The sequence below is a fragment of the Oreochromis niloticus genome, linkage group LG3 (assembly GCF_001858045.2).
Source record: "Oreochromis niloticus isolate F11D_XX linkage group LG3, O_niloticus_UMD_NMBU, whole genome shotgun sequence".
Taxonomy (NCBI): Eukaryota; Metazoa; Chordata; class Actinopteri; order Cichliformes; family Cichlidae; genus Oreochromis; species Oreochromis niloticus.
Window position 1 is genome coordinate 68,488,373 of NC_031967.2, and position 20,601 is coordinate 68,508,973.

Sequence of the window (20,601 nt, forward strand, 5' to 3'; positions counted from 1 at the left end):
AAAACAAACTAAAATGTACACTGTGCTGTAAAATGAAATGTAGAATTGTTGTCATTTCCATAACCTGCCTACTTCCAGATCCAAATGAGCTTTTGTGGTTTATGAACATGTGAAGATTCCTGTTTCTTGTTGCTTTTTATTGTTCCATTTCCACACATTTCCACTTCCACCGCCGACAGGGAGGAGGCGGATCGTCTGGCTGACTGGTGGGACACCAACAACCTGCATCTCAACACAGAGAAGACTAAGGAGCGACAGGAGGAATGCTTACCCACATCCACCCATCTATATCAAAGGTACGGCTGTGGATCATGTGAGCAGCTTCAAGTTCCTGGGTGTCCACATCTCCAAGGATCTCACCTGGATGACCAACTGCCCCAAGCTGGTCAAGAAGGTCCACCAGCGCCTCTTCTTTTCTGAGGACTCTGAGAAAGAACCACCTGTCCTCAGACATCCTCATCACTGATCTATCGAGAGCATCCTGACTAGGGATGGGTATCCTTTAGGTTTTATCCGATACCGGTGCCAAACAGGTAGTTTTGAAATGGTGCCGGTGCTTAAATGGTGCTCAAACCGGTGCTTAAAGAATGGAGAACACAAACTTTGTCCAAAAACCTCTCATGTTTAGCTGTTTTCCACTTTTTCTTTGGTCATTTTAGCCTTTTTGGCCAGGGTGAAGGGAGTATCTGCCATCAAACAAGAAGACAGCCGCATGTAACTATGACGGTGTTTGCTAGTTCACCTTACACGCATTAAGTTAACAATATGGTTAGCCTACTCAACGGAAATTACACATGAACAACATTAAGCTATTCGCCCAGAGAAGAACGGCTGCTGCTGCCGTCATCATCCGTCATCATTTCTGCTACACTGGGAGGGCTAGGGGCCAGGACTCTACTCTTCGGGTTCTTGGGGGATGTTGCTAACTCATTGAGGCAATTGTCAACAGCAGGCCAATTACCAGAACGTCTAATGACTCCAATGATTTAGACGCACTTACACCCAATCATCTACTTCTTCTTAAAGAGAAGCCAGTACTGCCACCTGGATTATTCCAAAGAGAATACCTGTCAGGCATTTTTTGGAAGCGTTTGACTAAAGAGTATTTGCCCCTTCTACAAGAAACACAGAAGTGGTTAGTGACTAAGAGAAATCTTAGTTGACGACAATGCTCCAAGAAGTTCCAAGAAGAGAACAGTTGCTGATTCACATTGACCTTTCAGACGTGTGTTTGTCAAAACCAAAACTAGCGTTTTGGAGGGGCCTATCGACAAGTTATGTTTATTGCTTGAAATGGAGGCAACAGTTTGAATCTTAGCCTCATGTGTAACAGATTTATGTTCAAGACATATTATTTGTGTTTCATATAGTGTTTAGTGAAGCCAGTTAAATTCTGATTGTTGATATTAAAGCACACTTTATTGTGTTAATGTGTAATTGTCATGCCTCATCAGTAACAATTAGGGGCTGGAATGTTAGCGCCATTTATAGTTATTTAATGCTTTTGTTTTTGAAAATAATCAAAATGATATGGTGCTTTTATTGTGAAAGGTTTTGTAAAAAAACCCAAAAGAACAAGCAAATAGCGGAGCTGGTTTTACAGTTGTTGTTGCACAAACCGACACGTAAAACAGTCTCTTGTCCATCCAGAGCAGGGCGTAGATTTGGTTTTGGCATTGGTGGGGACGGATGATTCAACCACCGAACCCTGCCCTGTTTCTTTTTTTTTATTATTATTTTTGGCTTTGCTTCTTGATAAAAAAGGAGAAATATACTTGCCTAAATATGCTATTCTACATGCTTTTAAAATTACAATTCATAGTTTTATATGTGAATTAAATAAAAGGCAAAGGTGCTGCAACAAAGTATTAGTTTAATAAGGGTGTGCATATTTGTGCAACCAGGTTATTTTAAGTTTTTTTATTTTATTTTCCCCCTCTTTAAAAGTTTCTGTTTGTTTTTCAGGTGCATTGTACATTCGAGGTCACATAAAGGAGGAAGACGTTTTGGAACTATTTGACTTGCTGTAATTTTTTTACATGACAAAAACCTGGCATTTGAACATGGGTGTGTAGATTTTTTTTATAGCCACTGTACATGTGTTTTATCCTCAGATTAAAATTATTATTATGGTAAATGGACTGGTTCTTATATAGCGCTTTTCTACTCTTCTGAGCACTCGAAGCGCTTTACACAACTTGTGCATTCACATTTGTCTAAGTACTTCTTTTAGCTAACATTCACACACATTCATACTCTGATGGATGCATCAGAGAGCAATTTGGGGTTAGTATCTTGCCCAAGGATATTTGGCATGCAGACTAGGAGAAGCCAGGAATCGAACCACCAACCTTCCAATCAGTAGGTGACCTGCTCTACCACCTGAGCTACAGCCAGCTTGACTTGGTTTTTGACTCAACCATAATGTTTGTAGGGTGAGGGTTATTAAAACAATTTGTTCAAACTACACCACAAGGTGGAATATTTGCAATATCATCACTACCTCATGATATTGGAATGTGGTCTGTGGTCTGACGACAATTTGCCCACAACTGACATCTACAGTTCTCTCTGTTAGGTAGATTATGCCTGGATCACTCTTGTGTATCTCTTGTAAATGTAATTTAAAACAACAAGTTTTAACTTACATTTTAAAACAACTGCAATATTATACTACAGCAATGGTGAAATAAGAGAATAAGTGATGACTTTATTTTAAAGCAGCGGGGTCTCACATTTCGTCTTCTTCTTCTTCTTCTTCTTCTTAACACCTCTGATGAGAAACAGGCTGCTGTGAAAATTACAGGGATTATTTTACATAACCATCATCTTATCATTGCAGTAATTATCATTTCATCAAAGTGTTTATTGAAGTTGCTGGCATTATGTTATAATTTATATTATAGGGGTTATCATAATCAAATATTAACATGTTTATTACAGGTGCAGTTATAACTACTTTAAAATGATTGAGTTAAATATATGTATCATAACTCATATGCTGAGTATATTGTTACAGTACAAAAGTAGCTGAGTAAAGGCCTGAATGTATTCAGCTTCTTGTTGCATTTGAGTTTGCCTAGTTACAGGTGACAGCAGGATGTCCAGCCCATGGTGACCTCAAAGGCCTTAGATCATCACCATATTCTTAAGAGGATGCCAGAAAGAGGAACCTCTATGTTGCAGTTAATTCTTAAAATACATGAATGTTCTGTACATGCAAATTATGTGCTTGTAAACGCAAGAAGGGGCGTTACAATACCCTGATGTTATAAAAGCAATCTAGAGTGTATTTTGGGTAGAGATGTACAACTGTTCTGCAGTTTGCACCTCTCCACGCTGCGTGCATTCATTAAAATCAATTGTTCGATCAACCTCTTCTGGACCATGATTATTTTACTCTCGTCCTCAATTTCGGACCCTTAACATTTGGTGCATTGGCCAGGGTTGAGGAGAGACAGTTGGAGGTTGAGAACGAGAGGGTCCGAGGCGCTCGAACGAGCAGACACGAGTCAGTGGTCGAAGTGAGTGGACATAAGCCGGCTTATTCAAAGGTAAGGCACTACCTGTTGAAGTATTTCCAAAATGTGCCAATTGGATATTACAAAATTAAAAGTTTACTCACTGAAATTACTGGTAAAGGTCTGTTTTTGATTTTGGTGAAAATCTCATGAGAATTGAAGTTGAAGTAATGGTAATGTAAGGTTAAGTGACAGTACTGATTAAAGGAAAAGCAGTTGGACTGCTAAACAAAGAATAAAGAGGATTTAGAATAAAGAGAATTTAGAATAATAGGTAATTGGTGAAGTTGGTGACATTAAAGTCTCAATTGATTATAAAGCCGGGCTTGGACACCGATATGGTGGGTTTGTGATTTTCGGGGTGTCTTCAAAATAATTAAATTGTATAGAACGGGACTCTGGGAGTCTAACAAGTGCATTGTTCGGAGGTGACGCTCCCAATTTTCTGGGGACGCTCAGGATTTTCCGTTGGACGGGATAGTTCGATTGGCAATCGTGGACAACTGAGGACGGTCCAGAATAGCCACTGACTGGGTCAGTTTACCGTCCGGGACGGTGGTTTGCACTTTTTTGGCCAGTAGAAACCCGGTTTCGGGCGTGAAACCTTAACTTAAAATTTCGAGAAAGCCTTGGCTGTGAGATGCCAAAAATAGAGCTTTAGGCAAAGTTTGGGTTGGTTAACGCTTTTAAATTCAGTTAGGGCACTAGCAATCGGGCCACCGTCGGGGACGGGATAATGGCTAAATTGGTCGCAAAAAACTCAGGGAGTTTTCCGCTGGGCGGTTATTATTAAATTTGTCGAAATTCGGTAGGAAGTTTATAAAGGCCTAAAAATCTGTGCAGTTGTAAATTAAAAGACGTCTTTCTAATATGAAATAAGAAATCTTTGTGTGAAGGGAGTCTCTGCATCAGCAGTGCACTGCCTGTTGATTCTATTTTTAGATTGTGTGTGTTCATGTAAATGAGGCAGCTGCTGCGGAGCGCATGAGAGGATTGTTGCTTTCGGTTTTGTGTGTTATCTAGCTTGATAACTATTGTTTGTAGATGTCCTCAAATGCCGGTGACTGAGATGCTGGTTTTGCTCATTAGAATTCTAAAATTAGTTTGAATTCATTATGGTGGATGTGTAGTAATTGACTGAGTTTGATATATATATATTGAGTGCATTGTACAGTACCTAAGACCACTATATATCTTTTCTGCAGTAACCTCTCCTGAGCAATAAATGCTGGTGTGTTTTATTTTTTAGTTATGTGTGTGTGGTGAGAAGCTGTGAGGATGATTAGAGGTTTCAGTTGTTTTTCTTTGACTTGCTCTTTCTGATTATGGAAGGCATGTCCAAAATATTCGTATGAAAGCGTATTTCGAGTGATTTTAACCATGTGAATGCTGTCAGTATTTGATTTGAATGTCTCTGCATGATTTGTCTGAGTGAGTGAAAAAGGGAGAAGTTTGAGAGAGAAAAGGTAGGGTGTGTGAGACGATTTATGGTGTCTGAAAGAGGTTAGAACATTTAAAAGTGTGTAAGAAAGGAAGGTGTATTGTTTTTAGACCAAGACTTAGTAAAACTAAAAGAGGGTTTGTAGACTGTAAATATGAAAAAAACAAGTGTTTGATTAATCTGTAGAAACAGGAAAGAGAAACAGGAAATACTGTGCTGCTGTGTGTGTGACAGGAAGGTGTGTGTGTGACTGAGGATGTCAGGGGAGCACCCAGAGAAATGGACAGAGTTAAATTCTAAGAAGATGAAGCAAATCGAGGTTTTAAGATAAAAAAATGAATATAATACTAATTGTATGCTCTAGTGTGTCAATACAGGTGGGCGTCTCTCAACTTTGGAACCTTGAGTTCAGCAGCAGAAAAGTAGATTAAAAGAATTGGGAGAAGAAGCCAGTTTTTGGCTCGAAATTGTGCGGCTGGATCTCTCACTTTGTCCCTGAAGCGGAGAAGAAGTTCAAAGGACAGTCAATCGCCTGATGAAGACCGATAGAACATCGTGGACTTGAATACAGCAGGCAAACGGCAGTGCCACTGATCCATTAACACTGATGACGACTGACGACCAGCAGCAGCATGTAAGAGTAATGCAATATGTACTGTGAAAATACAGGCTGGGCAGTTGAACAGTGGGATAAAGAATTGTGGAAGAGCACTGGACATTGAGTGTCATATTTTGTCATGCTGGGACTAAATCTGAAAGAAAGACTGTAAAGAAACAGAGAAGAAGACAGCAGCTGAGTTGAGACTGTGTTTGCTGGAGCTTTGAAGCCCTAACAGGACATTGTGCAGAGAGGACCAGTGAGAGATGAAGCTGGACGAGTTTGACTGCGAGAATATAGGATATAATTGAATTGAAAATTGAAACCTGAACTCATGAATTGTTTAGGGATGTCCACCATAGCATAACAAAGAGGTAAATATTAGAAAAGGTAAGAATAATGAAAGAAATAATTGTCATTACCTTAATGAATAGAAAACACACATACAAATTGTTACATGTGAGATTATTTTTGAAATGAATCAGAAGTGAGATAGTTTGAACCTAAAGCTCAGTGGTGTTTCTGGGTAGCTTTTCTGCTTAGCAATTTAATTTAAATCTTTTGATACATCCCTTTTTCATAGTATAATCTTAACGTGCTTCATCTGAATCACCCTTTCTGTGTACTCACTACCTAATTTATAGCCAAAGTATTCACTCACTGTCTCTTTACTGTTTCGCTAGCTTAGCTTAGCTCGTAGCCGACTCGTTAGCACCATGGCTACTTCACCTGTCCCTCCTGCACTTTCCTGCTCATTGTGTCAGATGTTTAGTTACTCCTCGGCCTCCTTTAGCAGTAATGATACCTGTAATAAATGTAGCATATTTGCAGCTCTGGAGGCCAGGATTACTGAATTGGAGACTCGGCTTCGCACCCTTCATTCACCCGTAGCTAGCCAGGCCCCTGTAGCTGGTGCAGCCGAAGATAGCGTAGGCCCCGCTAGCTGTTCCCCGGCAGACCCCAAGCAGCTGGGGAAAGAGGGCGGCTGGGTGACGGTGAGGAGGAAGCATAGTCTTAAACTGAAGCCCCAGGTACACCACCAACCTGTTCATGTGTCTAACCGTTTTTCCCCACTCGGCGACACACCCGCCGGGGGTCAAACTCTGGTAATTGGTGATTCTGTTCTCAGACATGTGAAGCTAGAGACACCGGCAACCATAGTCAATTGTCTTCCAGGGGCCAGAGCAGGCGACATTGAAGGAAATTTAAAACTGCTGGCTAAGGGTAAACGTAAATACAGTAAGATCATAATTCACGTCGGCAGTAATGACACCCGGTTACGCCAATCGGAGGTCACTAAAATCAATATTGAATCGGTGTGTAACTTTGCCAAAACAATGTCGGACTCTGTAGTTTTCTCTGGTCCCCTCCCCAATCAGACCAGGAGTGACATGTTTAGCCGCATGTTCTCCTTAAATTGCTGGCTGTCTGAGTGGTGTCCCAGAAACGATGTGGGCTTCATAGATAATTGGCAAACCTTCTGGAGGAAACCTGGTCTTGTTAGGAGAGACGGCATCCATCCCACTTTGGACGGAGCAGCTCTCATTTCTAGAAATATGGACAAATTTATTAAACCCCCCAAAATATGACTATCCAGAGTTGGGACCAGGAAGCAGAGTTGCAGTCTTACACGCCTCTCTGCAGCTTCTCTCCTCCTGCTACCCCCCCAAAAACCCATCTCCATTGAGACTGTGTCAGCTCCCAAAAAGACAAAAAACAAACCAAAAACCAGCAATAAACAACTTAAACATAAAAAATCACAAAGAAAGAACAATACAGTATCCACATCTGAACCAAAGAGTAAAACAGTGAAATGTGGATTATTAAATATTAGGTCTCTCTCCTCCAAGTCTCTGTTAGTACATGACTTAATAATTGATCAACAAATCGATTTACTCTGCCTTACAGAAACCTGGTTGCAGCCGGATGAGTATGTTAGTTTAAATGAATCAACACCCCCGAGTCATTCTAACTACCAGAAATCTCGAAGCACAGGCCGAGGGGGCGGTGTGGCAGCAATTTTTCACACCAGCCTATTAATTAACGAAAGACCAAGACAGACTTTTAATTCATTTGAAAGCCTGATGCTTAACCTTGTCCACCCCAGCTGTAAAACTCAGAAACCAGTCTTACTTGTTATCATCTATCGTCCACCTGGGCCTTACACAGAGTTTCTCTCTGATTTCTCAGACTTTTTATCTGATTTAGTGCTCAGCTCAGATAAAATAATTATTGTGGGTGATTTTAACATCCATGTAGATGCTAAAAATGACAGCCTCAACATGGCATTTAATCTGTTATTAGACTCAATTGGCTTCTCTCAAAATGTAAAAGAACCCACCCACCACTTTAATCACACTCTAGATCTTGTTTTAACATATGGCATAGAAACTGAACATTTAACAGTGTTTCCTGAAAACCCTCTGCTGTCTGATCATTTCCTGATAACATTTACATTTACAATAATTGATTACACAGCAGTGGAGAGTAGACTTTATCAAAGTAGATGTCTTTCTGAAAGTGCTGTAACTAAGTTTAAGAATATAATCCACCCACTGTTATCATCTTCAATGCCCTGTACCAACATAGAGCAGAGCAGCTATCTGAACGCTACTCCAACAGAGGTCGATTATCTTGTTAATAATTTTACCTCCTCACTACGTACGACTCTGGATACTGTAGCTCCTGTGAAAACTAAGGCCTCAAATCCAAAGTCCCTGACTCCGTGGTATAATTCTCAAACACGTAGCCTAAAGCAGATAACTCGTAAGCTGGAGAGGAAATGGCGTGTCACAAATTTAGAGGATCATCATTTAGCCTGGAGAAATAGTTTGCTGCTTTATAAGAAAGCCCTCCGCAAAGCCAGAACATCTTACTATTCGTCACTGATTGAAGAAAATAAGAACAACCCCAGGTTTCTCTTCAGCACTGTAGCCAGGCTGACAAAAAGTCAGAGCTCTACTGAGCCAACCATCCCTTTAACGTTAACTAGTAATGACTTCATGAACTTCTTCACAAATAAAATTTTTATCATTAGAGAAAAAATTACCAATAATCATCCCACAGATGTAATATCATCTACAGCTACTCTTAGTACCATCAATGTTAAGTTAGACTCTTTTTCTCCAATTGATCTTTCTGAGTTAACTTCAATAATTAATTCCTCCAAACCATCAACGTGTCTTTTAGACCCCATTCCTACAAAACTGCTCAAAGAAGTCCTGCCATTAATTAATGCTTCAATCTTAAATATGATCAACCTATCTCTAATAATCGGCTATGTACCACAGGCCTTCAAGGTGGCTGTAGTTAAACCTTTACTCAAAAAGCCATCTCTAGACCCAGCTGTCTTAGCTAATTATAGGCCAATCTCCAACCTTCCTTTCATATCAAAAATCCTTGAAAGAGTAGTTGTCAAACAGCTAACTGATCATCTGCAGAGGAATGGCTTATTTGAAGCGTTTCAGTCAGGTTTCAGAGCTCAGCACAGCACAGAAACAGCTTTAGTGAAGGTTACAAATGATCTTCTTATGGCCTCTGACAGTGGACTCATCTCTGTGCTTGTCCTGCTAGACCTCAGTGCTGCATTCGATACTGTTGACCATAATATCCTATTAGAGCGATTAGAACATGCTGTAGGTATTACAGGTACTGCACTGCAGTGGTTTGTATCATATCTATCTAATAGACTCCAATTTGTACATGTAAATGGAGAGTCCTCTTCAGACACTAAGGTCAATTATGGTGTTCCACAGGGTTCAGTGCTAGGACCAATTCTATTTACATTATACATGCTTCCCCTAGGCAACATCATTAGAAGACATAGCATAAATTTTCACTGCTATGCAGATGACACGCAGCTCTATCTATCCATGAAGCCAGGTAACACACACCAATTAGTTAAACTGCAGGAATGTCTTAAAGACATAAAGACCTGGATGGCCGCTAACTTTCTGCTTCTTAATTCAGATAAAACTGAGGTTATTGTACTCGGCCCTGAAAATCTTAGAAATATGGTATCTAAGCAGATTCTTACTCTGGATGGCATTACCTTGGCCTCCAGTAACACTGTGAGAAACCTTGGAGTCATTTTTGACCAGGACATGTCCTTCAACGCACATATTAAACAAATATGTAAGACTGCTTTCTTCCATTTGCGCAACATCTCTAAAATTAGAAATATCCTGTCTCAGAGTGATGCTGAAAAACTAGTTCATGCATTTATTACTTCCAGGCTGGACTACTGTAATTCACTATTATCAGGATGTCCTAAAAACTCGCTGAAAAGCCTTCAGCTAATCCAAAATGCTGCAGCAAGAGTACTGACAGGGACTAGAAAGAGAGAGCATATTTCTCCTGTTTTGGCTTCCCTTCATTGGCTTCCTGTTAAATCCAGAATTGAATTCAAAATCCTGCTCCTCACATACAAGGTCTTAAATAATCAGGCCCCATCTTATCTTAATGACCTTGTAGTACCATATCACCCTATTAGAGCACTTCGCTCTTGCACTGCAGGCCTACTTGTTGTTCCTAGAGTATTTAAAAGTAGAATGGGAGGCAGAGCCTTCAGTTTTCAGGCCCCTCTTCTGTGGAACCAACTTCCAGTTTGGATTCGGGAGACAGACACTATCTCTACTTTCAAGATTAGGCTTAAAACTTTCCTTTTTGCTAAAGCATATAGTTAGGGCTGGACCAGGTGACCCTGAATCCTCCCTTAGTTATGCTGCAATAGACGTAGGCTGCCGGGGATTCCCATGATGCATTGAGTTTTTCCCTTCCAGTCACCTTTCTCACTCACTATGTGCTAATAGACCTCTCTGCATCGAATCATATCTGTTATTAATCTCTGTCTCTCTTCCACAGCATGTCTTTCATCCTGTTTTCCTTCTTTCACCCCAACCGGTCGCAGCAGATGGCCCCGCCCCTCCCTGAGCCTGGTTCTGCCGGAGGTTTCTTCCTGTTAAAAGGGAGTTTTTCCTTCCCACTGTCGCCAAAGTGCTTGCTCATAGGGGGTCATATGATTGTTGGGTTTTTCTCTGTATTTATTATTGTGCTATCTGCTGTACAATATAAAGCGCCTTGAGGCGACTTTTGTTGTGATTTGGCGCTATACAAATAAAATTGAATTGAATTGAATTGAATTGAATTGAAATGAATAAATTAAATATGAATATATAGGATGCAATGAAGAGAACAGCTTACACTGCATTTACATGACCACATAACGCAAGGAAGAACACGCTTACATACATGACATAATTGGTATTTTTGAATAGGAAAAGAGAAATGGGTCGTTTAGCCACCCGTGATAATAATGAAAATGTTTTAGTTTGTTATTTTCAGGAGTAAAGCAGACCCAGACCAATTCTCCAGATGCAGGAGTCGGACGAAATTACAGGTGAACATGAATGGATATGTTAAGGCAAGTTTCTGGTTGAATTGTTTACAGTGTCCAGGAACCTGACAGCAAGCCCTAACTGGTGGTGGAAGACCAGCAGGGCTGTGATTTAAGGTGGGGAAGTAAAATTTGGGTTAGTGATTGGGGGACGGAGAAAACTGACTCTTTAACTGGAGAATGGGAAAGTGTCTGTGAGACTGTGAAGCCATGCAAAATAGCACACACAAACATACGCAATGAAGATCAGCTTGCTACTTGTATGAGTGATAGAATGGTGTGAATGTTGAATAAACTGATTAAACTAGTTTAAAAGGGTGACTTAGCAGTGCTTTTGCACTGAGTGATCAAAACAAGTGATTAGTATAGAAAGAAAATGAAAATAATTGAATAGTGGCATGAGGTTTAAAAAAAGTATTTCTCTTGCCAAGTTAAATTGTTGAGATATGGCTGAGTATGGAAAAAGTTTGAGAGCTCGTGTGAATGTGGACAGAGGAGCTTGCTGTGTGTGTGTGATTGAGGCCTTAAAGGAGAAGTTGACTGTTTAGAGGTGCAAATTTGATTAAGAGGTTTATAAATTAGTGTTGACACATTGTTGTAACGTGTTTATATCTTAAGTTGAATCTAAGTATGGTGAAGATACATTGTTGTAAAGGGGACCATTGTTGTGTGTAAAACGGTGCAGTTTTGACAAGGTTTTCGGTGTGTTGAACGGGTGAAATTTAAGATGGTTTAAGATTTTTTGGGGCTGTTGTTTTTCATTTTAATAGAGGGAGTTTTGATAAACATGGACATGTCTAAAAGGGCCCATAGTTTTTATAACAGTGCACTTAGAAAAAACCTGTCAGGTGATTTTGTTTTGTACTTTGATGAGCTAATAATCAGCTCTCTTTTTTCTTATTTTTGCTCTAAGCAGGCCTGGAAGAGAGTGAACTGACGGCGCGGACAAATTACCAAGTAAGGATTGCAGCGAGTCAATCCAGTCAAAAGTATAGAGAACTATTTTCCTAAAAAGGAAAAACGAAATAAAACAAATGATTGAGCTCATTTTGCTGATGTGGAGCATCTGATGACGTGCGCGGAAGGCTGCAGATCAGCAAAAATATCATGTGTGAATGCATGTGAGTGAATGTGAATGACTGGACTAAGGTGGGAACGAGTAAATGTGGATAGACAATTTACCATGTGAGGAAAAGAAAGGGGATGCTTCGTTTTGCTTTTGCCATGAGCAGGACAAGTGGAAGATTTAATTCTGGGGATGCTGATGTTTGCTTGGAGGGAATTTTTGTTTTATTTACTGGGGTTGGATTATGTTATTACGTTATAAAATGCTAAATGCTAAAAGGGAAACATTGTTTGATATAACTCATGTTACTATTAACTGAAGAAACACATGATTGATAACTGTTCTGTTTTAAGTTTTCTTTGTTGTAACACAGATTGGATCATAAATGGGGAGAGTTGAGTATGAAATGTAAAGTATAGGTTTTGTTTCCAGGAAATTCCAAGGATCCAGACTTTTGCATGGACCAAGGAGTTTGAGAAGATTTGATATGATGATTAAATTGATTTTATTCCTTAAGCACAGGTTTTCAGGGCTGGAGCAGATCCACCGGAGAGGAGGATTGCTGAGCTGTTCTGAGAGATGATATGACTAACCTTTTTCCTTTAATTTCTTAAGCCCGGGTGATGCATTTTGAGTTTTTGAGTTTTTATTTATTTGGACACATCTGGTGTGTCCAAATATAAAGGGGGAATTTAAGAGGTAATTTGTAATGGGTTCTTTGAAATGGGTTCTAGGATCATTTTATGACTTTTGGGGTTGTTGATAATTTAGATATGGTAAAACTGAGGCAGACATTGTTATTTTTAAATAGAGTTATTTTTAAAGTAAAATGAAACTCTCCTGCTTTATTTAAAATAGGCGAGGCCAAAGGCCTGTAGCTTTTAACTGTATAGCTCTTAACTTGCTGGGATGGCGTGGAGTGTAATGAATGAATGCAAAACATGCTTACAGACACAAATATGACATAGATTTAGTTTATAGGGCAAAGGTGAAAACACATGTTGCTTTGTTTCTGCTTAGCAACTAATGAGGTAAAAGGTGTTAAAGATAAGTATGTAATAAGTGAATAGGAAACATGTGAGGCTGAGACGGGTGAAACAAAATGTTGTAAATAATGGAAACTTGTGTAACTGGCAGTAACAGTAATTTTTGCATGTTAGGTATATGCTTGAAGCAAAAAGAGGTGTAAATCCTGATAGAAATTTTGAAGCGTGCTTTCTAGAGGAGAGGTAGGCTGACATGGGGATGGTGTATATTTTACCCGGGGTGTGTTTAATAAAACTAAAAGCGTTGCTCACACACATAAAGAGTATTGAGATTAAGTAAAGTTAATAAAAAGGATAAAGCCCAGAACATGATATTGTGAACCAAGTTTGAATAATTAAAGGAACATTGGATGAACACAGTAGATTAGTGGGGTGTAGCAGAGAGAGGTTTTTGTTTTCTATCTTTTACAGGAGAAGATTTCAGGACCACAGCGAGAATCCTGGAAGCCCCAGACCAAACGGAACCAACCAGAGAAAGGAGGAAAACAGAGCACAAATACACCTAGTTGTTTATATTACAAAGAAGATCAAAAGCTTGTTAGACATAGGTTATAATGGAAGCATAAAAGGGATGAGAGGAAATTTACATAACATAGAAATCCTGCAACAATTCGTAAATTGCCCAAACACAGTGTTCAGACCGGATATGCGCTACCCGTTAAAGGGGGCGAAGAAATCAGGCCTAAGTGTGAAAAATGAAAGGGGTTAACTCGATAGAGGAGGTTTCCAAAGGTTGAGAAAATAATGTAGGACCTTTTACCAGGAGAAAGCTAATTGTATCTTTTACACTTTACAGTGTGTACCGAGGGAAGTCAGGAATAGTTTGAACTAGGATTGAAAAAATTAAACTAGATGTAGCAAGTAGATTTAGGGCAGCTCACAGCCTGGTGTAAACGCAAGGTGCCGTCACACAGCTTAAGTTATTTGTTTGATTTATTTTTATCAGTAATATTGTTTACAGGGTTCATATTGCATTGAATATGTTTGTCATCACATTCATTCTATTCACAGGTTTAGTTGATTTTATACACATTGCATATCTGTGCTTGTTTGGAGTTGATGTTCCATCCAAAAGGGTTTTAAGCTTCACTGGTGAGAGTGTCCAGGTGATACATGTTGAAGGAAGATGAGAACATAGCAGGTTAATTGCATGCATGCTTACAATACACATAAATCTAGTAGCAGGCCTGAGTGAGGGCCCAAGTGTCTTCTACTTCTTATTTGAGACCTGCGCCAATTCAGTTTACTTAGTGATTGATGATGAGGGTCCATTCCACTAGATTTCCACTAGAGAGGGACCCAGGAAAGGAGCAGAGACCACTTAAGCATGAAGTGTTTTCGAGTGGGAGCTGGTGTTTATTACCGGACCACTTAGATGACAGGAGGTTATTGTCTGATTTGCTAAGTCAGGGGATGGCAAGAGAGGGTCAGAGCGAAGGTAGTGGACCTGGGAATGGTGTAGTGACGTCTTTGGAAGACGTCAAGAGAGGGAATTGTGAAAATTACAGGGATTATTTTACATAACCATCATCTTATCATTGCAGTAATTATCATTTCATCAAAGTGTTTATTGAAGTTGCTGGCATTATGTTATAATTTATATTATAGGGGTTATCATAATCAAATATTAACATGTTTATTACAGGTGCAGTTATAACTACTTTAAAATGATTGAGTTAAATATATGTATCATAACTCATATGCTGAGTATATTGTTACAGTACAAAAGTAGCTGAGTAAAGGCCTGAATGTATTCAGCTTCTTGTTGCATTTGAGTTTGCCTAGTTACAGGTGACAGCAGGATGTCCAGCCCATGGTGACCTCAAAGGCCTTAGATCATCACCATATTCTTAAGAGGATGCCAGAAAGAGGAACCTCTATGTTGCAGTTAATTCTTAAAATACATGAATGTTCTGTACATGCAAATTATGTGCTTGTAAACGCAAGAAGGGGCGTTACAATACCCTGATGTTATAAAAGCAATCTAGAGTGTATTTTGGGTAGAGATGTACAACTGTTCTGCAGTTTGCACCTCTCCACGCTGCGTGCATTCATTAAAATCAATTGTTCGATCAACCTCTTCTGGACCATGATTATTTTACTCTCGTCCTCAATTTCGGACCCTTAACACTGCCAATTTAGAATTAATATGAATGTGTGTGAAAAGGAAACACCCAAAGCCACAAAGCTGCCATCTTCTTTCAGTGTATGCTGGCACATCATGACAAAGCAAACACGTTCTCACAACAAGAAGACTATTCTTAGCCAAACCAGAAAAAATGGTGACAGGTCTCACCAGTTTCAGGGGTTAGTTAACTAGAATCAGCAAAAGCACTGTGGTTTTAGCTTCAGAAATTTAAAGAAGTCAAAAATACTCACTGTATTAAAATAATGTTTGGTAAGTTTTTCTCTTTATATTCCTCACAGTGAGATTAATTGCTCAGTTAATGACCAAAATGGAGGGCTTGAAAACAAGGAGGTCAATTTACAATCTCACTGTACATGTAAAATGAAAATAACTGGCTGCATAGACTGGAGCTAACTGGCCCTTAAGGCCATACCATACCATACCATACTATATTAGGTTACACATCAATAAAGTATGAAAGCAATATTTTCACCAGTTTAACCAAAATTTCCATACTAATTGAAATGTCTTTTCCAAGGCAGAAATTAAACCATACCAGCTGGAAGACTGCACACAAGGAAAACCTACAGCCAAATAACCAATAAAAACAAACTCTTTGTATGACTCGCGCTCGTTTTTTTTAAACATTAATGTTAACATCAGTCAAGTATGTTTATGAGGCTAAATAATAAAGAGGACCTTCATCCATGTACATGTACATAATTATACCATGACCTAGTTACACAAGCACACCAAACCATCACAGCACAGCTTCTTGTCTGAAGCACGGTTTCTTCCAGCTGCTACATTACATAAGTTGAAAGAATCAACTAACCAATCTCTACAAATCTTTATGTATATCATTCACACAAACCCAAGTTACACTCAGCACGTGATTATTAGGACACTACTTTCCTTATTCGCCACTAGATGTCGCAAAAACAAAGCTTTTAATGAGTTAACTCATTTTCATTAAAGCTTAGAAAGCGGCTCAACACTGGTTCACTAGTGCTAACTAAAGTACAAAATAATATATGACAAAAGGACAAATTAGTGATTAATCAAACAATAATGAAGCATCACTAATAGTTTCAGACACTAAGGGTGAAACCTCACATTGATGCGTGTATCGCTTTAAGAGAAATCATGTGACCGGTGCAGCTGCTGGGTCTTGCGGTGGAGAGGCTCCAAATTCTGAAGCCTAACTTTTTGACTCATTTGCATTTATGCTGAGGAGGACATCAGGCTGTTTGAGCTGTTTGACTTCATGTTTTTGGCTCGTTTCTCAAACACTACAACAGAACCACCGAGAAAAAAGGACATTTTCTCCAGTCTGAGATTGTTTTGATATCATATTAATGTAAATTATTATTTTTTCTGTAGGTAAATGTGTATTTTCCCCTATATTACGAGCAGTTAAGCACACGCCACTGTCACGAGCACTTTACTTTATAAACAAAACTTTCACCTTTAATGTAACATTTTTCACCTATACTAAAGTGAAACAAAGTTTAAAAGTCTACATTTGAGATACTGTATTAGTGATTAGTTAGATTATGATTAGTCAGTCATAATATTTTGTTATAATCAAATGACCTGAAACACATACACTACCTTTCATTCAGTTATAACTTTATCATAAGCTGGTTATGTAGCTGGTTATGCTCAGTCTTTATCCAGGTTATCTGCAGTGATTTTTTTAATCCAGCAGATGTCGCTCTTGAGTGTCACACCAACACAGTGTGGACACAGAAAATCGAATGTCCCACACACTCCAAGACATCATCTACTCATCACTATCTTAACTAGGTTAGTGTCACATGAAGGTTAACTATAATCTTCATGGGACACAGCCGTGAGGGAGAACACAACAAAGAGCAAGAGAAGACTGAGACAACATGTACACACAGGAAAACATGTGGGAGCACAGCTGGGCCAATCACAAACGATGAGACACACGAAGTAGAACTAGACCCAAGAGACAAGGAATAACAGAACAAAATAAAACAGAAAAAAACTAAGACGCACAAAAGATCAGATAAATAACTGAAGACGATAAAGTTAGAACATAAAATATTGCATCCATTTGCTTCCGCTTATCCTTTTTAGGGTTGCGGAGGGACACTGGAGCCTATCCCAGCTGTCATAGGCCAAAAGGCGGGGTACACCGTGGGAAGGTCGGCAGTCTAACACACAGAGAAAGACAACCATTCACACTCACATTCACACCTATGGGGCATTTAGATTAATCAATTAACCAATCCCCACAAACTGCATGTCTTTGGACTGTGGAAGGAAGCCATGCAAACATGGGGAGAACATGAAAACGCCACACAGAAAGACCCCGCCCTGATGGGGACCTTCTTGCTGTGCAGCAACAGTGCTAATCACTGAGCCATCCTGCTGTCCTGTCAACATAAAATATTCCTTAAAACAAAAATTAAACATGAACTAACAAACAACTCAATATCCCTTTCAAAGATCCAAAAACAGTGATACAGGTGGAGTTAGTATAAAGCATTAGATTTACTAATGTGAAAACAACTCATATGTAATGAATTTAAGAAAAGCTGTCACACACAGAGTGGACAGTTGTCTCTATATGTACCTGTTTTCTTTTAAATAAATTCATTTCCTGTTACTGTAATATCAGTGTCACATTGCATATGTAGTCAAATGTAGGTTGAAGGGTTTTGCTGACCAGACACATCTAAGACACGTCTCTAAATTAGGGTGTCAAAGCGAAACAAGCCAGTTGGTTCATCTTCGTGGTACAGAGTTGGGTTCAGCCAGAGAACATTTTGTTCAATATTTTTTAAAAATTGTTTCTGTTGAATACACCTTAAGTAAGTTCCTTTTGACCTACAGAAAGAGCAGGTGGATTATACCAACCTCACACTTTTTATCTTTACATGGATTTTCTTTCATTCTGATGATCAGAAGAATGTTTGGGGATTTAACAAATCTCTTAAGAACAGCAGTAAGTGTTTCCTGTGTTTTTCTAAAATCATTTTAGGTCTCTTAGGAAAAAAAGTTTCAATTGTCATGGTTACAGTTTGACTGACATCCACCCACAAAAATGTTTGAACAGAGAAACACTTTCAGAAACAAATGAGACTTCATTTAAAACAGCGGTGGGCAACTCCAGGCCTCGTGTCCTGCAGGTTTTAGATCTCACCCTGGGTCAAAACACCTGAATCAAATGATTAGTTCATTACCAGGCCTCTGGAGAACTGCAAGCCATGTTGAGGAGGTAATTTAGCTATTTAAATCAGCTGTGTTGGATCAAGGACACATCTAACACCTGCAGGACACCGGCCCTCGAGGCCTGGAGTTCTCTCCCCCTGATTTAAAATGTCATTTCCTTTCTAGTGGATGTTAACCCTGTAAAGCCTGAAATATTAAATCATTGGTTGAAAATCCAACATATCAAACGTCACTCCAACACAACTTCTATACGAGCCATTGAATCGGAATGTACAGACCGACCGAGCGGCTGAATCACAAAATTTCAGCTTCATTTAAACCTTAAATTTAATCTGATGTGTTCAGGTTTAAATTCAGGTTCAGTTATTGAGTGAAAACACCAACAGACTCAGACATTTAGAACAAACTAAGAGTCAGATCAGCAGAAACAGAGAACACGGACATGTCTGCTGTAACTGCGTCACTCTGCTCCACACTGATGTTTGTCGTGTTCGTCTGTGCAGGTGAGATTCAACTGTTAGAAACTAAACTGAGTGTTATTCCGGTTAAATTAGTAATAATAATTTTTAAAGGATTAATTTCAGTATTGGTTTAGTCTTTCTGTGTGTGTGAAGGAGACACGAGGCTGGGTGGGGTCTGTGTGGACCTAACATGTTGGTGATTTTCAGATCTCACAAAGAAGTGTAATGTCTGTGTCAGTGTGATGTGTTGTAGTGTCAGGAGTCAGTATACAGCTACAAAGCTTTTTGTTCAGTGTATACAAACAGCTGTAGCTCCATAAAGGCAGCAGGCAGAGTCACAATGTTCAGGTGAGGGAAGCTGAAGTTCATGTCTAAGGTGAAAAATAAAATGTCCCTATAGTCAGCCTCAGTAGTGAGGGATCTGGCTAAATGAGTCTCTGCCCCGTTGACTGTTCACTTTCAACTTTGCATTTTTCAGCCTCTTTCTACTTGTGCTGAACTTCAACCTCTATTGTGCTGATGACGCTGTGGAGTTTGAGACGTAGCTCTTGGGTTTCTTGCAGTTTTTCTGAGTGTTGCACACTTGTGAATAATCTTTTTCTCTATAGAATGATGAAGATCAAATTATATGAAAATGGTTTTATAAACCTTCTCACTGATGAGCAGAAACCATGGTTTCTCATTGGCTGATGTCCTTCTACTGACTGAAACTGCCCACAAACACTTTCTGTGTTTCCTGATATTTGTTGAGCTGTTTGAAACACTGAATTTTAAATACACTTCTTAAAGAATAAAATTTACTCCAATCATTTATGAATAATACCCCCATGATGTTGGATACTTGGTACAGTCCACTCAGCACTTCCTGTATTTAGGTTTTCTGTTTTCTAAAGCCAGTGTTTTGGTCAATAGATGCTCAGCAGCAGTAAGTTATAGTATAGTTTTGTCCAGTTTTTAATATGCTGTACTTTTATAAATGTTAACATTAAATATTGTGTGTGTGTTTCTAATTGGCTGCTGTAGAAGTGCACAGTTGTACTTTGACCTTTAACCTCTCTGCTCTGTGTTGCAGAGCTGAGTCTGGACAGAACATCACTCTGACATGTCGAGCTCCAAACATCAACAACACAGCTGTACGTTGGAGCAGAGCTGACCTGGGAAAAAATTATGTGCTTTTGTACCGTGATGGTCACTTTCACTCAGATGACCAGCATCCATCTTTTAAGAACCGGGTGGATCTGCAGGACAGACAGATGAAGGATGGAGACGTGTCTTTGATTCTGAACAATGTAACGATTAATGACACTGGAACAAATGAGTGTGTTGACATTCCCAGAGGTGGAGGCAGTTCGAAGCTCATCAGCATCATCTACCTTCATGTTGTTCCTCCAGGTGAGTGAGTAGAGTTGAGTGTGTGTGTGATCAGAGGTGAAGCTGCTTCCTGGTTGTTGATGTTTGTTTCTAAAGATGTTGTTGATGAGACTTTGTAGAAAGCAGCTGGTCTGAGTGATGTGATCAGAGTGCAGTAGATAATGTCTGACAGCAGTTTGAAGAGGAAATGGATTCTGTTCTGTTCTTCACTCATCACCTACCTGACAGCTGACACCTCACACCTGTTTCTCACCTGCAGGTCAGACAAGAGGAGACACAGAGGATGGAGGGAAGGAGGATGGATCTGTTGGACTGAAAATTGGTCTGTCAGTTTTTGCTCTGCTTCTTGTTGTTGCTGTTGTTGGTT

At 39.4% G+C, this 20,601-nt stretch overlaps 2 protein-coding genes across 2 annotated transcripts; both read left to right on the forward strand.

Annotated features, from left to right (window-relative positions):
- Nucleotides 1-6,276: 6,276 nt before the first annotated feature.
- Nucleotides 6,277-7,131, forward strand: LOC112846061 (uncharacterized; the record flags this gene model as incomplete). Its single annotated transcript, XM_025905315.1, has 1 exon — nt 6,277-7,131. A coding segment is annotated over exon 1 (855 nt), but the record flags the coding sequence as incomplete, so codon positions are not given.
- Nucleotides 7,132-18,844: 11,713 nt separating this feature from the next.
- On the forward strand, nt 18,845-20,365 carry LOC112846007 (selection and upkeep of intraepithelial T-cells protein 7-like). The gene is made up of 3 exons (XM_025905206.1): nt 18,845-18,905; nt 19,776-19,788; nt 19,936-20,365. The coding sequence occupies exons 1-3, from the start codon at nt 18,845-18,847 to the stop codon at nt 20,261-20,263; spliced, it is 402 nt and encodes a 133-aa protein (XP_025760991.1). The 3' UTR covers nt 20,264-20,365.
- Nucleotides 20,366-20,601: the final 236 nt, after the last annotated feature.